The sequence below is a fragment of the Trematomus bernacchii genome, unplaced genomic scaffold (assembly GCF_902827165.1).
Source record: "Trematomus bernacchii unplaced genomic scaffold, fTreBer1.1, whole genome shotgun sequence".
Taxonomy (NCBI): domain Eukaryota; kingdom Metazoa; phylum Chordata; class Actinopteri; order Perciformes; family Nototheniidae; genus Trematomus; species Trematomus bernacchii.
Window position 1 is genome coordinate 5,763,476 of NW_022987313.1, and position 23,119 is coordinate 5,786,594.

The 23,119-nt window shown below is 42.1% G+C and overlaps 1 protein-coding gene across 4 annotated transcripts in view; it reads right to left on the bottom strand.

Moving 5' to 3' along the window:
• Nucleotides 1-23,119, bottom strand: part of ppp2r5ca (protein phosphatase 2, regulatory subunit B', gamma a) — a 28,305-nt gene continuing 5,186 nt past the window's right edge. The window contains exons 1-14 of one of the 4 annotated variants that reach the window (XM_034137285.1): nucleotides 22,096-22,290; nucleotides 16,243-16,442; nucleotides 10,254-10,364; nucleotides 9,925-10,017; nucleotides 9,703-9,833; nucleotides 9,550-9,609; nucleotides 9,294-9,402; nucleotides 8,248-8,301; nucleotides 7,516-7,686; nucleotides 6,861-6,988; nucleotides 6,020-6,121; nucleotides 5,778-5,850; nucleotides 4,099-4,180; nucleotides 1-2,592 (exon numbers count right to left, since the gene is read on the bottom strand). In XM_034137285.1, the coding sequence (XP_033993176.1) occupies nucleotides 4,115-4,180; nucleotides 5,778-5,850; nucleotides 6,020-6,121; nucleotides 6,861-6,988; nucleotides 7,516-7,686; nucleotides 8,248-8,301; nucleotides 9,294-9,402; nucleotides 9,550-9,609; nucleotides 9,703-9,833; nucleotides 9,925-10,017; nucleotides 10,254-10,364; nucleotides 16,243-16,442; nucleotides 22,096-22,189 (1,392 nt within the window). In that variant the 5' untranslated portion in view covers nucleotides 22,190-22,290 and the 3' untranslated portion in view covers nucleotides 1-2,592; nucleotides 4,099-4,114. Of the gene's footprint in view, nucleotides 2,593-4,098; nucleotides 4,216-5,777; nucleotides 5,851-6,019; nucleotides 6,122-6,860; nucleotides 6,989-7,515; nucleotides 7,687-8,247; nucleotides 8,302-9,293; nucleotides 9,403-9,549; nucleotides 9,610-9,702; nucleotides 9,834-9,924; nucleotides 10,018-10,253; nucleotides 10,365-16,242; nucleotides 16,443-22,095; nucleotides 22,291-23,119 lie in introns of those variants that run through there. The other 3 variants (XM_034137134.1, XM_034137363.1, XM_034137205.1) reach the window with 3 other exon arrangements.

Consider the following 23,119-nt stretch of genomic DNA (forward strand, 5'->3'; position numbering starts at 1 on the left):
TATATTCAAATAATCTCTTTATTTATACTATATAGTTGTACACCACTAAAGACAGTGATAGGAGCACACAACGGGCATGAACATTTGTCAGTTATATAGAGGAGGGAGGAAACTTTGCAGATTTGATAATAAAAATAACATTTTCCAAATCCTTGTGTTGCTGAAAGTACATCTAAAAACAAAAAGTGGAGAAATAAGACGGTATGTGCCAGATTGACTTCTTTCACTTGCTATTGATGTTTTATTCTGTACAGAGGGACAATTTGTACAAAATTAATCTAGATATATAACACTACATGAAACAAGGTAAATCATATATACAATATTAAATGAATCATATAGTACAGGTCACATACAAAAGGACACTTTAAGTTATCATGTTTTGGAAATTATATGTGAAATTAAAAGATCTGCAAAGATCCTGCAGAAAGAGAACAAGCCACCAAATCATTTTTAAATCATCTCTTGTTTTCACGGCCAACTTGTTTTTCTGCACTCACCTCAAACACCTCTTGACTCAAACTCATAAAACATCTCTCCCAGCAAGCAGGACTGTTTCATAAACGCAATGACCTCGACAACAGAAATCAGTTTGGTGAATGGCATTCCTCCAGGGTAAAAGGTACATGTTTAACATGGTAGTTTTAATTTACATCTTTTTGCATTCAAGCAAATACAGTATTAATACAGTTAACAAGCCAAGTCACAATGTCAGTTTATTTTCAGCATCTGGCATTTTTGTGGCCATTTGATACCAGTCTGTTTCAGCGTGTGGGCATCCTGAATGGCCAGAACAAAAGAAATCCAAAGACCTGACATCCACGCTACTTAACCTCCAGAGACAAGACAAAGAAATACAACACATCAAATATGAAGAAATCTAGCAGACCTCCTTAGTTTAAACAATGGTACAGACTGGAAGATATCTTACCAACCCTTAAACAGCTTCCTCACTGAAACAAAATAACTCACAAACCTGAAACTAGGAATGGTAGCAACAAAAACATATTTTTGGTAGCTTTCATCAAGTGTATTATTCATTTAATGTCAGTATGTTAATAGCTACTGAGGTTGCCAGATCTTATTTTATAATAAATTAATTTCAAAATCTTTACAGCATACAGTACCAATACACCTCCATGCTCTATAAAAAGAAGCACAATGAGCAAAGGTTCTAACTTTGTAACGGCTGATAAAAATCATCAGTGTGTGGAGTTTAAGTGTTGAGAAAGTACAGATCTGTGCCTCTTCTTCCATTCAACAAAACACATATCTCTAATTATATTTCCTTTACAAAGATAATAATCACTATTCATTTTACAGTATATATATAAAAAGCCCACCATTCACCCTGAACACCCCACAAGCTCTCCTCTTTTTATTCAGTATGCAGCCGTGTCATGCATCCAATGGCTCTCCTTGCTACATCCAAGCTATTGTTCCTGCAACTTAGGTAGTAAATACATACAGCTTTCACTCAGGTTCCTCCTCATCTGTCAAACTCAAAAACAGTAAGTACCATTGTTTGAACTGTATAGTCATTACTATGGTCTGGTATTCAAATATTGCCAATGAACATAAGGAAGCAAGCATATCAAAGAGCGGCATATGGCACAAAACAATAAAATGGAAAGAGTCAAGATGTCCACAGGACAACTTCCTCTTTCCTCGCCTCCTCTCCTGGACATTGCAAGGCTAAGGACGAGCCTCAGTTTGGTCTGGCGTGCTAAACTAAAAAAAAATCTTCTATAACACCAGTGACCAAAAACAAAGGCAGGTGTTCCTGTTAAAGTCAAAGATAAAAACATGAAACAAACAAAGAACACAAATGTCTTGGCACTGACAAGATGTCCGTTAGATTTAGCAAAAAAGAAAAGAAAACGGATGACGGGAAAGTATCGTCTTTCATCTGACCAACAGGGTCTGTTTTTGTTCCCTTTGACGGAAAAGAAAACCAAGCAGAGACCAAGAGACGATCCTTAGACAGTGAGTCAGTCAGTTCCTATGTTTCCACGTCCAATCCATTGTGTTTGCAAGAAGGAATGAAGGAACCAGCGTTGTGGCATCCGTACTCCCAGGTTCCACATTTACAGGGACCCACAGGGGGAGGGCGGGACAAAGGAAGGTAATCGAAGGGGGGGGGGAATAATCGGAACGTAAATGTGGCAAGGGCTAAAAAGACACAACAAACACACTCCCACTCTTCTCCGAATAAAGACAAAAACCTGAGAAAGCAGAAATCTGAGGGAGGAAGATACAGGGCTTCTGCACTAGGGCAGCAGGAATGGAGGAGAACTGAGGATTCTGGGTAAACTGATGGTGGGAGGAGGGATGGAGAGCCCAACATGGGTCGCCAGTGTAATTCTGGTACCTGGGCGAGGAGGATGTCCATGGCTGTGGAGGAGGGGAAATGGGGGGGGGGGGGCAGTTGAACAGAGAGCCGGCAGGAGGCGGGACCTAGAGTCCATCGTGGGTGGTCAACATGTCATCAGCTCTGCGGTGGGACTCCAAGGCTTTTGTGGTGTAGATATCCTGAGGCAACTCAGATTTGCGTCGCACCATAGGCCGCTCTTTCCGCTGGTCATGCTGCAACTGTCGGGTGGAGCGAGACAAGAGGAGAAAGTTAGGCTTCATCACAACGCCTCACATTCTCATTTCCTGTCAACATGTCATATCCTCTCTGTTCTGATCATATCTCTGAGATGAGGCAAGACAGCAGGAGAAGCAACATTTAATTTACAGAGGAAAATTAATTAACAGAGGGAAACCAAGAATTACTGTGCAACTGGCTTACTGATACCTAGTTGACATGTACACAGGTATTTATTGATTATTTTTGTTTTATCCTTTTGTCCACACACAAGCAGAGGATATGGACCTTTTGTAAAAACGTTTCCAAGGTGAGGATTGTACTTAAACTTGTCTTCAGTTGTTTTAGAAACAGTTTTTGTGCAGACAGGATTTATTTTTCTTACAATGAAGGAGGAAAAACCCTGTTCTCATAAATACCAGTGTACATATGGTCCAGGCCAGAGCCAGACAATAATATTATAACAACATATAGAGGAAACAGATTTTTTTTGGATCATTCAGTTATAAAGCCCCAAAGTGTTAAAATATCAACTATGTGAGAACCATTAAATAAATCAAGAAAAGTATTACAATTTGTTTTTATTTAACTTAAAGGTGGGGTAGGTAAGTTTGAGAAACCGGCTCGAGATACACTTTTTGTTATATTCCATGGAATGCTCTTAACATCCCGATAGCAATGAATATCTTAAGTGCTTTGACAAAAAATCCATAAAAAAATGTCATCTGTGGAAGCCGTAATACTGTAAAAAGCACGCCCAATCATTTTAGCCGGCCCGGCTAAAATAACTGGATGGCCTTACCTGCCTGTCAGCCTTCCATCTGTGCACAAACTTATCTCGTGCCCTCATTGGTCATGTGCGCGTTCGTGTGTGTTGGAGGAGGGGCTCTGTAAGGAAGTGGCAGATTTTTTCCGGCTGTGTATTTTCAAATTCCAGCGATCTCGAGCTGGTTTCTCCAAAATTACCTACCCTACCTTTATTTTATTATATCATTTATTTAGGCTGTTTTTTTGTGTGTGCTATTTTTACCAAAGACACATTTTAACTACTTTTCATAATGTCAGTTTTTTTCAATGTTTATTAGATAACGCATTTCACAAAAACTGATTTGAGTTTGAATAATTGTATTATTATTACTAGTTAATTCCAATTATTAATATTGTTATTTATTTCATAATTTCTATTTTGTTTAGATTAAATGGAACACTTTGGGGCTCCATACTACTGAGACAACATGCAACGGGAAGCACACCATCAAATAAAAAGCTTGTGATTCCAGTGTTTAGTCCATTGCCAGCTAGTTTATGCGTTTATATTATAATATTAGGTTGGAAAAATGAAATTAAGAAAAAGAAACAAACGGACTACAATTCATACAGGAATTATACAGCAATGATATCTATGGAAATGTAATTTGTAGACTTTGCAAGCTTTAGCAACACACAAGCCTATCTAAAGGGATTATAGGAGGGGGGGTGAATAGAGACAGAGAGTAAGTCAGGTTTACCTGAGTCGCGCCCTCCTCAACTGTCTTTTTTAACCTCTGAACATCTTCTATCAAAGGGACATCCGTCTCCATTGCTACAGGACTATTGAGGTCAGAGGAATCAACATACATAAAGAACTATGTTGAAAAGAAAGAGAAACAAAAACAAAAACACAAAAGGATGGAGAAAGACTTTCAGTCGCATGCAAAGAAGAATGAATCAAGAGGCTCTGAAGTGATTCAAAGAAGCAGATTTACTGTAGGTGTGCGTTAGAAGAACATGATTTTTAATACTGATTTATTGAAATTATGTGTTGACTTCGAAAAAGCAACGGTGTCAAAATATGTTGTGGAACAGTAATGCTGTTACACAGATCTGTATTGTTGTACATTTTAAAAAGGAATGTACAACAATAGAAAAATGTTTTAACATGTTGGGAAACAAGGAATAGTCTACATACAAAGAGCAGGGCTCAGTCTAACAATTACAAAAACCATCCCCTTAAAACTCAGTGATTATAAATTACATATTGTTTTATCTGTACAAAAACTAAATGGTAAAAACATAAATTGCTGTTTGACAGCGGGTTTATGTGCCGGGGTATTTTTGGCCAGGCACAGTGACTTCAGGAAGTCTTTACTGGGTGACAATAAGACTCCGGGGAAGTTACTGCACCTAGCCAAGAAGTAGGATTAAATAGGACGGAGCCAGGCTAGTTTTTCCCCATTGCCAGTCTTGGGATTAAGCTTTGCTAACCCACTGCGGGCTGTAACTTTAAATGTATCAGGAGGACATGATGGTATTAATCTTCTCATCTAAGAAAGTAAATAGGCATATTTACTAAAGCTATTCCGAAGTAATACTGTACTCTAGCGGAATTTCTAAATTCTAATTTTTGGGAGGGGACAGGGTTTGTTTAACAAAGTTACTCTTGGAATTTATCATACACTTCTTTAGAGAACATTTTAGAGCCGTTTGATTCAAGCATTCGCCACAACTACGCACATTCTAAGACTACGACCACTTATCAAGCTCTTTCCATCTTTAGCAGCAGTGTCATTTGGAAAAACATTAAGTCTAGTATGAACACATGAAGTCCTTAAAGGAATAGTTTGGATTTGAGGTAGGGTTGTATGCACTTATCCTTAGTCTGTGTATTATCTACAGTCGATGGATAGATAAGCAGGTATGGCTAAGGGCAGGGAGGCCAAGCTAACGTTTGTACTGCTGTGGAAGGGAGCACAAATGGTTTTAGGCACCTCAAAAGGCCTAAGCAACACTTTAAGTGTATGCTATATTCATCATATTTTCTTTTTCGACGGTAGGGCAACCATACTCCCTTTAACAGTCACTTTGCAAGAAATGCTGTGTCTTTCCGATCCCCTTACTACAGCAGAACATAGCTTAACTCCCCTACACATACTCCTGTGCTTCTCCAAACTAGGGGCATGCCGACTGCCTTTACTGTAGGTAATACACAGACTATTACCTCATACAGCCCCCATCAAACAATGTGAACTATCCATTTAATGGGATAAGATGGAAGGGGAACTAGAATTCAACAACAAAACTGGCTTACAGAAAACACAAGACACTTATTTCATAAAGATTAGTGCTACACACACACACACACACACACACACACAGGGGTAGAAAGGGGGAAAACAGGTGGGGTTAGATGATGGCACACAATGCTCACCTGTGGATTTGACTTGGCGAGGTTCTCAATCTTAATCCAAGCCTCCTCACGTTCTTTAGATTTTGCCTTCTCTCTGTTGAACAAAGCAGCAGAGCTCGGGTCATTAATCTGCTCCACTGCGCTGATAAATGTGAAACCCAGCACTCATTAAGCGCCAGTGTTCAGGCTGATTGCAATTCTGTGTCACTCAATGTCTTTTTTAACAATAATGTCTGAGTGAGAGGAAAGTCTGCGGTGCCTACTTGTTTTTCTCAGCCCTGAACTGCTGTGTGCAATCGTCGAAGAGCTTCTGATTCATCTCCATGAAGAGCTTCAGAGCGTTGTAGATGAGGCCGTGGATGGTCCTGTGAACACACACAAGAAAAAGTCAGACGGGGGTCCAACGCGAAAACACAAGCAACATTACTGTAAAGCCCAATTTTGTACCCAGAAATTATTATCCGGAATTTAAAATAAATCTAAAACATGTGGTCTGACAATTGGAGAAAAGCTAGAGTACCTGAAAATGACACACAAACAATTAATGCATGAGCGGCTGATGGCAACACTTTTAATCCTATTTTATTTTAATTGTTTAGCAGAAATATTCAAATGTATTTTCCATCGAAGAGTCCAAAACATTACAGATATTTAGTACACAGTGATATATAAAAGTAAGTGTGGGTTAGAAATAGCATTTTGCTTCACAGATTATAAAAAACAGTTGCCGATTACTTCTCAATTAACTTTTTCAGTTATATATTAAACTTATTAAATACATTGAAGTATTTGAAAGTCATCTGTTATGCATTAATCGCAGCAAACTTAAATGTATGTATAAATATGTGATTTCTATAAATATATTTCATAAAAAATGGGATTAAAGTTTATGATAATCAGCCTTCCCATGCCTATTTTAAGTACATCTAGTGAAGTGGTTAGCTGATGTGCAGTAGAGTACGCTCTGTGACCAAGCTGACATTTCTACATACACTTGAGAGTTATCAGTTATGTGATCTGTTGTGTCAGACTGGTGTTACATGCAGTGTGAAGAACTTTGAAGGACATTGCGTGTGTATGAACGACCAACGTTTGACATCTTACTTGTTCCAGTGGGTCTTGGAGTTGCGGTACAGAGCCGGGAACATAATGGGCAGGATCTTCGCTGCGTTGTCGCTGATCAGACTCATGATGTACTCGTTGTTCCAGTAGTAAAGAGCTCTCTCTGCCACCTACACAAAAAACCCTATTAATTTATTTCCTGAGAAAATTCTCATCAGTTATATGAAAGCGGTTTCACTTCCCTACCGAACACTATGACTCAAATATGTCCATGACTAAGATAAGACAATGATTATACATCATTAAACACTAACGTTGACTATCAACATGTTATCTTGTCGTCACAAAGGGACAATAACTACAATATAGATTAAAACAACTCTACCAAAATATATTTTAAAGCAATATGAAATGGGGGGGCGTATACTATGAACTATTTTTAAAAGTAGCTTTTCAGTTTTTAGTGCTAAACATGCTATATTATGACTAAAGCAGCAGCAGCAAAGAATTAGAAAAGTCATGAGGACTAAGTAACTTACTTAAGTTAAAGTTAACATTAGGGCTATGGAGATGAAAATGTCAACTGACTTATTGAATAAGGTAAGACTTAAAGGCCAAGACCTATTAAATTAAAATAATTAAAAACTAACCAGGACATTTGACAGAACTGAGACTCAATAAAGAAAACAAAAAGTACCTGGAAGTGCGGGCTGGACACACACTTGGCCAGCTGTCTGAAGAGAGGCTCCTGCACTTTGACAAACTCAGAGGGCTCGATGACGTCCAGGATCTCCTCCAGCTCGTTGAGAAACATCACCTCCTTGGGACTGTGAGTCTTTGGCCAGTACTTTAAAAGGGCCATTACCACCTGTAGGGACGATAAAGACAGATAATTACAGTGATGAATAACTGAGAAGGGAGTAAAAAGCCAATAATCTGGACACTGTATTAATTTAGAAAGTCATAATGTAGTACAAAAAGGTGAACTTCATATTTAAAGAGATTAAAGGTCCCCTATTATACTGTTTTTCATCAATATATTATAGGTCTCAGATATATACAGAACATGTTTCTGAAGTGTTTGCCTCCAAATACCAAACAGATCACCCATTGTAACATCCCATAAACCCCTCTGTTTCAAAAGTGCTGATTCTCTGTCTGTTACTTTAGATGAAAATAATGAGCCACTCCCCACGCCCCTCTGAGAGATATTTGGTTAAAAAGAACACAATGGTGCTCTCATTTTCAGACAGGTTTTTATATAAATGGTTCAGGACAAAAAGTGAGCAAATCTTTTTTCCTGAAACTTTCAGAATATCTTTACACAGAGGGGACACGTATATGTATATGTATAAAATACAGGAAAAAGTGGATGTTGCACAATAGGTGACCTTTAAACATTATTCAACCATGTTTTCATTTGACATACCGGCTCAGTTAGAGTGCTGTCCTTTTCCAAAAACTGCACCACGCAGTAGGCCAGCTGCAAACAAACAAAAACCAATCATTTAGTGTGAAAGTATTTAAATGTATAGAGTGGCGAAGTCACGCCCATCTACTTCCGCCCCATGGGACCTTATTCCGGAAAAATAATGTATTGAAGTCAATGGAGAGAGAAAGATTATCTTTCGATCCCGTTTGAATTGTGCCACGAATTACACATATGATGTTTGTCAATCTTAAATAATAATTTCCATGTAAAAAAAGTCACAGTTTGTCGTAAAACTGTTGAAATATAAGACTATGAAAAATACGCAACTAGAAAGACTACAAATCCCAGAATCCCGGTCCCGCATGCTGGCTCTTACGGAACCGACTAACTCCCCTTATGTGTATGTACAGCTCTCAACATGCCCAGACTTGTAGTGATTTTCACCTCTTTCAATACTTTTCGCCTCATTCTGAAAGAAAGAAGTGAAATGTGCCAACGTGACGGCCGTCTTGGTGTGTGGTGCGAGACGGGAGATGTAGTTCATTGAGCGGTTTCACACAAAAAAAGTGTTACTTCACAGTTTTACGACACATTTCTATTTTTTGGACTTGTAAAATTATCTTTTAGATTGACAAACATCATATGTGTAATTCGTGGCACAATTCAAACGGGATCGAAAGATAATCTTTCTCTCTCCATTGACTTCAATGCATAACTTTTCCGAAATAAGGTCCCATGGAGCTCCCCCGGAAAGGGAGGGACTTCGCCTCTCTATGTGCAAGCAAAGTAAAGGTATGACGGACACGTAGATGCCCGAGGGACAGCCTGGGGCGGACATCAGTCTTTTTACTACAACTTGCACAATGTCTTGCTGCTCTCATGAAAAGATCAGTGTACTCAAAGCAGGTTTGGACAAGAATATTTAAATACACTTCTAAAAAATGTGACCGGTAAATAATTTATGTGCCGTGTCTTGCTTTTCATACATATGGAAAAAAACGAACCACGCACCTCGTAAATCACGTTGTGTTCAACAAACTCACCTGTGGATGGTAGACACTGAGTGATTTTACTTTGTGCAGAGGCAATAAAACCTTCAACAGGAAAATCTTGTGCTCTTCTTTTAGTGGTAAGGCAAATCCATTGATTATGCTGTGAGAGAAACACAAAAGTACTATCAGAACACCTGACAAGTAGTAGTAAGTTCCCTATTGTGAAGAAGAAGCGTTGGTGGTCATGTAAAGGTTGTATAAAAGACACAAAGACATTTCAGCTTTATATAATCGCTCAGGGCCGTACCTTCCAAGTATTTCCAGTAGTTCAGCTATACCATTATGGTGCTCCGTCTCATAGATGAACCTGAAGGAACAAACACAACCAATGATTTATATGTTGACTATCCACCTGGGTAAATATGTTTTAAAAAAGGAGCAAAGGGAGACCTGAACTGACCTATAGAAAATATTATTGATGTGTTTTCTGATGTACGCCCTCAGTCCCAGGAACTTTCCATAGATCCTGTGGAGGGTAGTTTTGAGGAAGTCTCTCTCTCTGGGATCCTCACTGTCAAATAGATCTAGGAGCTACATTGCAAGAGAAGTGTCAAGTTAACATGACAGTCACTTGATATTTTTGTTTTTTCGACTGTACAGTCAGAGTAAAAAATGTTCTTACCTGCATAACAAATTTCTGGTCGATGTATTTCTTCGCTATGTTAGGCTGAAAGTCTGGTGATTCTAGAAACCTAAGGAAAAACTCATAGACGAGCTGCAACAAAAACAAGAAAAACAACAATGAGAGGAATTCATGTTGTGGAGGAATTCAGGCGAAATGGTGCATAAGGAACAGTGTCGGTGTTAAAACCGGTGTAGTACCAAATACACATTTAAAATCTGATACAGACAAACTTAAACTTCCTAATTTCACAATTTAGCTGTGCTGGGAGGCTCTTATAAAAACTTCTCATTGTTTTTAATAGATGATGCAATGATTTAAATGTCAACCTGGAGGTGTGGCCATGCAGCTTCAAGTGTTGGCTCGTCTTCCTCTGGATCAAACTCCGCTCCAGTGGGGTTGGACGATGGAGGCAATGTTCTGAACATGTTCACCGCAAACTGGAAGAGGAGAAGTGAAAATAGTATTGAAAATGTTTATTCCATTATTAAAAGGAAACTTCCGCTTGTTGTTTTGATAACCTGGGGTCATGGTTAACGATGCCAATAGCTCTACCCAGAGTAGGTTATGACAGATTTTCACAGTTTCAAAAACATACTGCAAGACCTGGACTTCCTGTCAGATGTTTCCCACTCATTAATTAATGTTTCCCATCATGAGATATAAACCAAAAGTGAAACCACATTAAAAGACTGCATAATTTTCCTTACATTTTGAAGCATTTCAGTGCACAATGTAGAGAGTTATGTTGTGTATGTGAAAATAAAACGTATTTTATGAATACAAATGCATTTTCACAACATTCCATACAATCAAAGTAACAGCACCATTCAGTTACTAAGGCCTACAGCACAGCCTCCAAAGAAAGTTTGCTCAAAAGGTTGATTATAATGTCCTATGGAGGATTACGGCTCATTAATTCAGTTTCTATCGTTTGTGTTAAATGATCACAAACGCAGGTAAGTGCCAGTTTAATGATTTGAATAGAAAATCTGTCAATACTCTCATTGCTTAAAAAAACTATAGGTTACTAGCGTAACCCCGGTTCTCAGAGTAACATGAGTGAGATGTCTCACTATGGGATGCGCCTCCCCGCGTATGCCTCAGAAGCATCAATCTCATTACGCCAATCCTGATTGGCTGGTGATCTTGACGACTACGTCAGGGAATCCACCCACCCTTTAAGTAGCTTGCGCTACGACGCAGCATCATTCAAAATAAGCACCTCTTCTCGCTTCGCCTCAGCAAGAAGGGCTGTCTGGTGAGACATCTCACTCATGTTACTCTGAGAACCGGGGTTACGCTAGTAACCTATAGTTCTCATTCATAACATTCGTTTCAATGTCTCACTATGGGATATTGAGACTCCCGTATTGCTAGACGTGCTTATCTCGAAAATCACCAGTACTCAACAGGTGGAACTCTGTCCCAACGCGGACCCTGAGCCCTGCATGGGCCACGCTTGGAGCAGAGACATCCAATCTGTAAAAACGGACAAAAGTGAGCAGTGAAGACCAGCTTGCTGCTGCACAAATGTCCTGGATGGAAACACCCTTAAACAAAGCCCAGGACGTAGCCAGGCCAGAGTAGAACGAGCATGCAGGCCCGTTGGTGCCTGCAAACCCTGACTCGTATAAGCCAGAGCTATCGCTCCCACAATTCGGTGGGAGAGTCGCTGCCTGGTAACGGGCTTGCCCTTATGAGGGTTAGCCCAGGATACAAAGAGTTGGTCACTGCATCGAAACTCTTTAGACCCGTCCATATAGATGCGCAAGGGACGAACTGGACACAGCAAATTCGACCACTGTTCTTCAGAAGAACATAACGGTGAAGAAAATGCTGCAAGGTCAATGGGGGTGCATGAGCCAACCACCTTGGGCACAAAAGCAGGGTTAGGCTTCAGCAACACTCTTGCTTGCCCCAGGGCAAACTGAGTGCATGAAGGATGTACAGAACATTACATTAAGCTGACGCTTTTATCCAAAGCGACTTACAATAAGTGCATTCGACCAGGAAGATACAAACTTGAAGAAAACAGAATCATACAAGTACATCAGGTTTCATAGAGCCAAAACATTTCAAGTGCTACTCAACTGGCTTTAGATAAGCCAGTCCTTTATTAGTATATAAGTGCTCTGTTAGCAGTTCTTTGTTAGTAATTCTATCGCTCGAAGTGGAGTCGAAAGAGATGAGTTTTCAGTCTGCGCCGGAAGATGTGCAAGCTATCTGCTGTCCTGATTTCAATGGGGAGCTCATTCCACCATTTTGGAGCCAGGATAGCAAACCGACGTGTTTTTGCTGATGGGAACTTGGGTCCCCCTCGCAGTGAGGGTGCAGCGAGCCGTTTGGCTGATTCAGAGCGAAGTGCACGTGCTGGGGTGTACAGTTTAACCATGTCCTGGGTGTAGGAAGGGCCAGATCCATTCGCAGCATGGTATGCAAGTACCATTGTTTTGAAGTGGATTCTATCAGTTACTGGAAGCCAGTGAAGTGAGCGGAGGAGCGGCGTGGTGTGGGAAAATGTTGGAAGGTTGAAGACCAGACGAGCCGCTGCATTCTGGATGAGCTGCAGAGGTCTGATGGCACATGCAGGTAGACCAGCCAGGAGGGAGTTGCAGTAGTCTAGGCGTGAGATGACGAGAGCCTGGGCCAGAACCTGCGTCGCTTTCTGGGTCAGGTGCGGACGTATCCTCCTGATGTTGTAAAGGGTGTATCTGCAGCAGCGGGTTGTAGCCGCGATGTTTGCAGTGAATAAAAGCCGCTCTGACTGTTCGGGGGGCACTATATTTATGGCCTTTTTTTCTAACAGCGAGAAAATCTCCTGCTCTAGAATACGGGCCGACTCTCCCCGGGCTTGTGAATGCACAATGCCCGAGAAGTGAGGGGGGGTGACAGTGAATTGGAGCCTGGAGCCCCGCGATATCGTCCTCAACACCCAAGCTGAGCTTGTGAGCGCTTTCCACCTCTCGCTCATGAGTGAGAGTGGAAGTAGCCTCTGCCCTGCTGTCGGCTCTCTGTGCCTTTATTAGTTGTGTTATGGGGCCCTCTAGTGTCTGAACACGATCGTACCCCTGACTGACAACCTCATGCGCGAGGTGACAGACTCGTTGCATTGACAGACTCGGTTACCGTCCGCTTGCTGAGGGAGACGGCAGCCCCCCTCAGAACACAGTCACCTGACCTGACTGCTTATTATTTTTCTTGCCATTATTTTTGACTGCGCCCTTGGCTTCAAGCCTGGAAACGACAGTGAAATATGCTTTATTAAAGAACGTGGACATGTGCTTGTGTGACTTAAAACGGGCAGCAGAACTTGCTGTCTCCAACATAAAAAGTCCACCTTCCTCATGGCGCGAACCTGGGGATGTCGTTTGGACATCACATGAAGAGACGGGGAGTCGGGGGCATGGGTGGCCTCCGGAAGGACATTCCAGCGCAGTACAGGTGGGGCTGGAGAACGGGGAACTTCCAGCTCTTCCACCGAGGAGAGGAGGGAAGGCTGTCAGGCCGCTCTCTTCTTCTTCCTCGCTTGATGACCGAAAGTCTGGGCCGGCTGTGCCGGTGCAGCTGCTGTCGGGGCTGGGGACTTCCTTGGCCAGTTCGTCCTCGCCTCATGCCTGGGTGGGTTTTGAACCGGGGCGGGATGTGGCTTTGGCCGTTTCGGGATCTTAAATTGGGAGGGTCGCGAGGCAGCCTGAGCGAAGGTCTGTCGCGGGGCCGTCGGAGGCGGCGGCTGGACCTTCCGGGGAAGACAGAGCTGGAGAGCCTCATCTTCTCTCTTTTTGGCCTCACACCGCTGCTGCATCGAAGCCAGAGCGGTGCCGAATATGCCTTCGGGGACAATTGGCATGTCCAAAATGTCCTCTTTCTCCCCGTCTGGTAGGTTCGTCAGGTTAAGCCACCTGGCTCTCTCCTGCACTACCATCATCCCAAGCGATTTACCCGTGGCTTGGACCGCACAGCGCTGCACGCGGAGGCAAATGTCCGTGATCGCGGTAATCTCGTCCCACACAGCAGGCTCAGGTTTATTCGCCATGTCCTTGCAAAGCTCTGCTTGGTAAGCAGTCAGCATTGATGAGACGTTGAGCGCCCTGACAGATAAAGCCGCCGCTTTGTAAGCCCGTTCAGTCATTGCTGACTGAAAACGATTCGCTTTTCCGGGCATGTTCCAGCCCAAGGCAGGACGAGCAGACCTGGTGCGAGTCCGTGCTCGATATTTTATACCCGCAGCCGCAAAGTCGAGCCTCAGAGCCTCCGTCTCCTCTGGTGTGAGGGAGAGAAGGGTCCATCCTCGATAGCCGGAGTGCCGACTTGGAGGGACGGAACAATAACTGGTATGTTACCATTCAGAAAATAATCAAAAACCTTACCGTTAAAAAACGGCGGGGCAGAATCGAGTATTAACTGGTGTGCTAATATTCGAATCTATGCGAAGCAAGTGTAGCCGGCAAGCGTCCGGCGACCGAAAGTTAGCTTAGAGTGGTTCAGTCTATGGACAGTTAAGCTAGCCAGGCTACTGATAATTTAGAGATGTGCTCCGAAGCGAGAAGAGGTGTTTGAATGATGTTGCGTCGTAGCGCAAGCTACTTAAAGGGTGGGTGGATTCCCTGACGTAGTCGTCAAGACCACCAGCTAATCAGGATTGGCGTAATGAGATTGATGATTCTGAGGCATACGCGGGGAGGCGCATCCCATAGTGAGACATCGAAACGAATGTTATGAATGAGAACAGCGGGGACTATTTATTTCGTTCCATTTAATTAAATGTAAGTTGCGTTTGTATGTCATTTCTATTAAGGGTCCTATTTTAGACATTCTTAAAAACAAAATCTTAAGAGGTTAAAGTTAAACGTTGTCCTTGCAACTGGCCTCCAAGGGTTTGATCCACAATAATCTAAGTGTGTTGTGTTTCTGGTCTCTCGCAGTGTCAACTGACTCCCCTGTGGGCTCTGCTCCCTGGCAGGCAGATCATGAGACAGTGCAGGTGGCCTACTAAAACACTGAGAGCCTTGTTTGAAATATCTACAAGGCTACAAGGTAGATAGATTAGCTGAGCTGTGCTGCACTTCAACCCAGAACAGGCTTTGAAGATGACTTTGCAAAAACGGTGCAGTGGAAACTTTAAATGGAAAAGTCAAAACTGTGATTCTAGCAGATCTGCTGATGGCCTTGACAATAAAAAGATAATAGTTTGTAGTCCAGTAAGATGCTCTTCCTTTGCCATGTTTGTATTGTTATTTATGTATCCTTGCACACCAAGGCTAAAATGGGATGAGCAGAACATCTATCAGGATTGTTTTTGGTTTGATGGGATTCGCTGATGGTGAAGTTTAGTCATAAATGATTAATAAAAAAAAACAAAGAAAACAAACTATTACTTCTGCTGAAATAAAATATTGATCACAACCCTTGGACCAGAGGAGAGCCTTCCCTGGGAATTACTAGAGAAGGCAATTGTTTAAGTAATTGGTTGTAAATGCTGGATGTTGAGAAGATGACAGTGACCTGCCTTGCTGGCTTAAATAAAAGTAAGCTCTGTGACGATGTACTTATGAACAGCCGAGCGTGAGCTAAATGCTAATGTCACATGCTATACCCTATATGCACTCAATGACTATGATAGCATCCTTACGTTAAGCTTGTAATACAATGTTCACATATTGGTTTAGCATGCTAGCAAGTTAGAATTAGCTAATTTAACAAATTGCAGCTGATGCTAATGGCTCTGATTTTGCATGTATTTTTAATTAACAAAAAAGGTATTGGACAGATTTAACTGTGATGATTTCTCTAAATGAAAAGTCCAGTTCACTAATAAACAAACACTTGCATACATTAAATCTTGTAGATCATTCAAGCTTTTGCAAAAGTAAATGACATCTTGTTTCTGTTTGGCTTTAAACCATTTTATTCTGAACATTTTTTTTTTTTAAAAAGGTAATACTCTGAGCATATTCTCTTATTCTCTGAACAACTGAATATCATTTTTTTAGGCGACTGAATAGACACCTTAGGAAAGCTGACTTCTGCCCTAAGCAAGTAGCCCCCTCAAAACCTGATCACAACACAGCTATAAATAGACATTGCCCATAAGACATTCATACCCGTGTTGTGCCTCTGAACAGATGGCTGTATTGTATGATAACACTTGATCAAAGGAAATAAGAATAAGTTTTAAAAAAAGATCACAAACATCAGCTGGAACACCGAGCTCAGCTCCTACCCGCAGCTACAGCCTGACCTTATTCTTGTCCCAAGTTCCACCCTCATCTTTAGCTTCAACTGCAAACTAACTTAACCCCCTCCTGGTTTACTGACCATGTGCACCACCTCCGGGTAGATGGGCTCTGTGATGACATTCCTGTTGTGGGTGATGTACTCCACCATCTCGCTCAACGCCGCCCGCTTCACTTCCTTCCATTTCAGGTCGCTCAGCGGGTCGGACAGGAAGTCAAAGAGAACGCAGCACTGCCGTAGCTTCTGGATGAAGAGCTTCTCCTGCTCTGCGGGGGCCACATCTGAGGAGACAGAGGGGGGTGAGTGAGGTTTGTAAGTTAAGAAATTAAAGAGTTAAGAGCATTAAGACGTCACAATGCTACACAGTGGTTATTGAATAAAGTGGTCGGGAATAAAGAGAGAATGGAGCCATGTACAAAGAGTGAGGGGTCAGAAAAAAAAGGAGGGGAGGTCTAACTGTCAAGCACGAGTTGAAACCAGCAATGGATAGCAAAAGGAATGAGGCATCAAGAGAGAGATGAAGGAAGGCAAATGAGTCATGAAGACTGCATGAGCGAAAGGCTTAGATGGTCAAAGCCCAGTGGGGATACAGAGGAGAGGATGAAGAGGGAGGATGAAGGATTTGGGAACTAGGTGAATGGTCACAGTCTAGCCATTTGACACACACGCGGAGAATAAAAAAAGAAAATATATTTTTATAGAAGAACCCCAGCTATTCAAGTCTGTCATTACAATTGTCCATTGTGGTTTGAGGACTTCCTCTTTTCACTTCGTTTCCACTTTTCGAGCACTCAAGAGCCGTAAACAAACAGAGCCCACACGTCACACTTGACAACACAGACAGAAAACATCCATCTCGGTTTCTCTAAATTCCTACCTGCTCACGTGGTGCGCACGAAAAAGTCACATTGGAGGACACTTAACACAGCTCTTCAGCTACCCAAGTAATCGCTCATTAGAGCACAATTTGCTTAAATAATATCCCCATTCACTTGTTCTTCCTTTAATATGAAGCTAGTCTTTATGGTAATCTAAGAACCGCTTAGCATAAAGATTGGAAATAGGGGCAACAGGTTTGTTTGTTTGTCAGCAGGATTACAGGGAGTCAGTCTACTGACCCAAATATCATGAAACTGAGGAAATGTGTAGATTTGGGACAAGAACCCATTACACTTTAGAACTGATGAGGGGCGGACACAACATATTTTTGTTAACAATGTAGGATGGCGGATAGGCATTTTGTGCTGCATTCCTGTGGTGTGGTTCTTTCTGCAGACACAATCAGGTTTGTGGTGGTGTATAGTAAGTTGCAAATAAGGCACTTGGAATCATGCCTCAAATTTCATTCACAATAACCTCTATAATACAATTTATAGAGTAGATAGTTCTCAATTAAATAACAGACAAGTGTGATAATCTCAAGTTTTTTTTCCCTGATTTAAATGGATTTGACTATAAGCCCAACCAATCGCTGTAATGAAATAGGTGTGAAGCAGCTACATGCGACACAGATAAGAGGTCTGTCCGATCAAGTGATTTACAATGGCCCAACAAAACAAAACTTGAACGGGATTAGTTTGCTTAAATCATATTTATCTTTTCATTAGTGTCTCTATTTGAGTAGTTATAACTAGGGATGCTCCGATCGATCGGCCGCCGATCAATATCGGCCGATACTCACTCTCTGCCGATCGCATGACTTAAAATGATGACGTAAAATACATGACACTTTTCTCTGTGCGCGGCTAAACAAGCTCGCCAAAATGGCTTCACCAGTCTGGCAGTATTTTAAGGTGTCCGAAAATGACAATAAAATAGCGGTATGCAACGTGTGTGAAGCAGAAATCCTGCAGCTCCACCCGCTGTGACGGACCGGTGAGCGAAGCAAAACACACACTAAAAATTAGACCTAACACACTTAGCTATTTGATCTACCTCTGGAACAAGCTAAACTAGTTATAAATATGTTTATTCTTCACTGTCAGGTCACTCATTACTGGATCAGTGAGCTGCATGAGATACTGACGGGCTGTCAGGGGGGAGAGAGAGAGAGAGAGAGAGGGGGAGAGAGGAAAAGAGAGCGTTTCCGCTCATTTCTCCCGTGTTATTATCCAAAGTTAATGTAAACTTGAATAATTTACTTCATTTGAATGTAATAATTATGTTGGTTGTTGTTTGTGGAAGCGTCAGTGAATGAGCCCCATTAACTGAGTTTTAAACATCACTTTAAATGAAAGATCCCCATAGGCCCCGCCCACTCGATCGGATCTGCGATCGGTATCGGCCGATACTGATTCCTGCGATCGGCCCCAAAATTGGCGACCGGAGCATCCCTAGTTATAACAATCACTGCCAACACACAGCACATCTACAGTAGCTTTACATAAGAGTATGCAACTGTTCTTATGAAAATCACATTCTACTGCTCTAAATGGAGGTAGGGGAGTGCAGTGTGCAAATTCAAATAATCCTTACATGAAGCAAAAGCTGCTCTCTTCTATACCCCATAATTACTAATCAGTAAAGGGTGTGGCGTCCACAATAGGCTTGCACGCGGGCTGGGAGGCTGTGTCTGCACATGAATGAGGACGTTGGCGCCATGGGTGAAGTGAATTTGATCAGATGCGTACAGGGAATACACATAAAAAGCAAACATAATAGATGAATCCCATTTGTCCTCAATGACGGTAACCTGTGGGCAGAACACTTCCAATTACGGAGATAAGAACATTATGTTGTGGGACAAATTATGATTTATGAATTTGGCATAGGGGTTCAAACAAGGAAAAATAATAAATAATAACAATTTGTTGATGGCAAACAGAGCACTGCAAACATACTAAATGAATGCAGGAATATATATATATGAAACCCAATTATTCTAAAATAAATGAATTTGTTCTTGGTGGCTACCTTCTGTCTTGTTTAATTTGAATGAAAGTAATGAGAAAATAAACAAACTAATGCAGGTGTGTAACAGGAAGGAACAGTGCTGGAACAACTTGATAAAAACAGAGGGGGGAAATAGGCAAGTAAAGTTTACTCATGCCCCAATTTGATGAATGTACACAGAGTGACAGAGGCCAGAGAAGGCCACACACACACACACACACACACACGTGCTTGACATTCTTGCAAATAGGCAGATTCTAGGTAAGGAGAGAGATATCCTATTCAGACATAATGGAGACTTGGCTCGGGGACAAACAAACACACACACACACACTTCTTGCAGTGTCAGTTTCAAGGCGGCCAATTTATCTTGATGACAGTGAGAGGTTGGGAATTCCAGAGGAGAGGGTACGTTTGTGAGATGCCATTAACGGCCATTTCCATGAAGATTTGGGGGCTAAACGCCCTGTCACTGTCACACACAGCAAAAACACTACCAGTGCCAGCTCGCCTGACACATAAGAGATTGATGTTCATTCCACACATTTACCATTATCATAATTGTCTCTAAAGTTGACACATGCATTAGATTGAGGTCTACTAGGTCAACTGAGGTGCACCAGTTTCAACCCAGATAACTAACAGAAACAAGGGGAACAGCAACATTAAAAAAAAAGTAGAGTATAGTTGCAATTATTCATTACCATTCGCCAACACTCTTTGGCAATGAGTGTTGTGTTTTTCTCGCTGGTTGCACTGGGACATGAAGCTGCACTGGAATGTCTTTCCATGCCTTCCACCCCTGACCTGTCGGACTTACGTTGCTCCTATTACATAAGTCTGTCTGCCGGTTTTAGGGAGTTCCAGTTCTGCTAAAATATCAAGCAGGTTGTTGTATAACAAATAAAAGACCCAGTGTTGTGATCCCAAAATGGATCTTAACCACAATGTGAGGACTATTAATGGAGCCAACAGAAGCCTTAGGAGGAGGACAAGCATGTGCGTGCAACACACACAGACGCATATCTTGTCTTGTGAAGAACAGAGAGAGATTTATCTTAATGTTCAAAACAAAGACAACATATAACTGGAGTCACATTGATACAACAGTTTCTATTTTTTCTCTAAAATGGGTCAAATGAGCAGCTGCCAGTCGAGTGGAGTTAGGACTGGTTTGGCATTCTGCTTTATCGACAGCATGTTATGATCAATGTAAACATTGACCGATTACTATTTATATCCATGTACAGGGACAGTGTGTTGCAGTTTAGAAATCATATGAGCAACGAGGTTGGCCACACTCATGTATTACAGTTATTTTGGCTGCATTGTCTGCAACATATGAGAAAGCATCCAGGATATATACGGGTATAAATCTTTCATGAATCGTGTGTTGTTTGAAAATAGTTTCAAAGATGCAACATAGACACGGTCATGTCTGCAATTCGGAAGCTCCCTTGTGACTGACAATGGCAACCAAATGCTTCGCAGTGCCGGTTATTAAAATTGATGCTCTGCATTCAAAAGAAACACACAGGCAGCAATTGAGATTCACAGGCCCTGTTCACACAGTGCAAAAATGTATCTTTGGTGACAAAATGTGTCCCCCAAAATGTCTGATAACATGCACATGGGCCTACAAGCAGGCATTAGTGCACTTAAAACATATTGAGGTAAATGTAGGGGTGTGAAGCCTGAGAGGTGGCCAGGGATTCTTCTGTCTAAATAGGTAGTGTATTAGGAATGCAAATGCATGCATTAAAGGCCCCTGAGGCTAAATGTGTGATATTGAGCTATATAAATAAAATGTTCTTGTATTCGTTCAAATGCTGAAGGGCCACCTAATCATTTGTGTAGTGTGTGGAGCTCCCAGCTATACAAATCCATTACATGTTATTGGTTAAGTAGTAGTTTCAGTTCCCCACATCAAAACCAAATGGGAGAAGGGAAGTTAAAACAGTACGAGTAGTGACTCTAACATTTACACGTTCAGAGACCAGGTTTCAGTTTCAGCCAACTCTGGACACAATCTAGAAAGATCTGGGTAACAAGACATTTGGTCAGAACAGGGTCAGCGTGACAGAGAAACACAAAGAGAGGAAAGAGGCTGAGAGAGTGTGATTGTTCATCAACACTGAGTTGTCATTCAAGGCAGTGGCCTCTCTGTGGCTCAATAGAGTGTGATCAATAATTGCCTGACGCTTCATCTAACGCTGGGCTGCACCCGAGTACAGTGCTAACAGGCTGGGCCTTTCAAACATGACTGAGTACATTGTACACACATTAAGAGGCAGAGGACGATGTTTAAATCCTCAAACACTGCTGCTATGGCTGGGTCTTACTGACAGCAGCGTTATGTTGACACGGATATACTTATAAAACACATTCGGCTTAAGTTTCATGTGTGTAGCTTGGACAGAAACGTGTCTAATGTGCCTAAATGTAGCTCACAAGGGTAAAGGCTGGGAAGATGGAGGTAGGGGCTGCTTGCTGCAGAGCTGTGTCTGGCTACAGCCTACACACTATGACCAATTTGTGCCCAGATGAACTGGAGTGTGACAAAAATGCCGGGCTGGGGAGAGCAGCTAAGACGGGAATGAAGACCAAAGACGATATATCGATTCGTTTCCTCAGAGGCTTTACTTGATAATTGCACGCGTAAATAAAGAATCACACAAAAACAGTCAAACATGAAAAACTAAGGAGAAGACCCTTCCCTAGGCTCTGACCTCACTTCCTTTGACATCACAGCTTGGCGGGGGGATGGGCAGAGAGCAGCTAGCTAGTAAAACCAGATTTTTATGTAGCTGCCGCGTCCCACATTAATGCACACAACCCATAGGATAACCGTTCCCCGGTTCCTGTTTTAAACACAATAAAGCGGCTTTCCACGGCACAGTAACACTGATGTTATCACAAACGCGAAATGCCTGAATGCTGAGTAACAAGCAGTAACCAGTGGAGGGGAACAGCAGCACAGCAACACACAGCTCTCCTTAATACCCTAGCACCATACAGGAGGAATATTATATCCTTACGTACCTCTGAAGTGCATAAGAGCCACCGGCTGAAAAGGCCCATTGGAATTAGGAGCATCCACAACCATCCTGTCTCCAGATTTATTGCATGTCAACATCTAAACCTCAACCAGGAAGGCGATCCACTCAGGGCGAGAGGCCAGCCTCCATTTTAGCACAAAAGCAGATCAGAAAATGAAGCTCTCTGCTGCTGGAGGGAACTGGCTAGTTAGTGATGTAAGCAGTGAAGGAGCCAGCTGATTGGCTGAGGTCAAGCTGCTCTGGAGCAATGGAGGCAAAGGCTGCTTGCAGAGAGCGAAGCTGATTGGCTGAGAGGTGCGTCGGAGGCGGGACATGCATTGGAATTTTCGGTGTGGCTCCTCCTCGCCACTGACTGGTCTCTGGTGACGCTCTGCGAGGCAGGCCCTGCCACAGATCTCAGATCAGATTGATTTAAGTCCTTTCCACAGTTTAACCATTAGCAGGGGTTTCAGCATAATCTGATTTAGGATAAACAGCTGGAAATAACTTACTCCGAGTGTGCCCAGAGAGAGAGAGGCCCCGGCTGAATCTTCAAAGTCTCTCATTGTTTTCTCCTGTCATCTCTGCTTGGTGCTTTATCGGGAGGTGGAGGAGAGGGTCAGAGGGGGCCTCAAATCTTTGGATTCAATGAGGAACAGGAGGAGACAAGAAGAAACCGCAAGAGGGGCTGAAGACAGGCTGAATGTGGACTCAAACAACAGAGCTCTTCAGTGAGGAAAACCAAAGAAATTCAACAGAAATGTGTGTGGTTATGCACAACACAAGATGAAAGACCATGTAAATGTGTGGCACAGTCATTCTGAATATGAGCAAATAATATGAAGTCTGAGAAAGGATTAGATCCATTTTTAAAAAGACATGAAAAAGACAGTATTCCACAATAGGAACTGAATTAAGCTTCAATCAGCCCTTTCGTAACATAATAATGTATTTTGAGAGATGGCTTTCTGACTCACAATGTTCAGGGCAAAGGCAGACTTTGCTGCATTATGTTATTCTGGGTGATG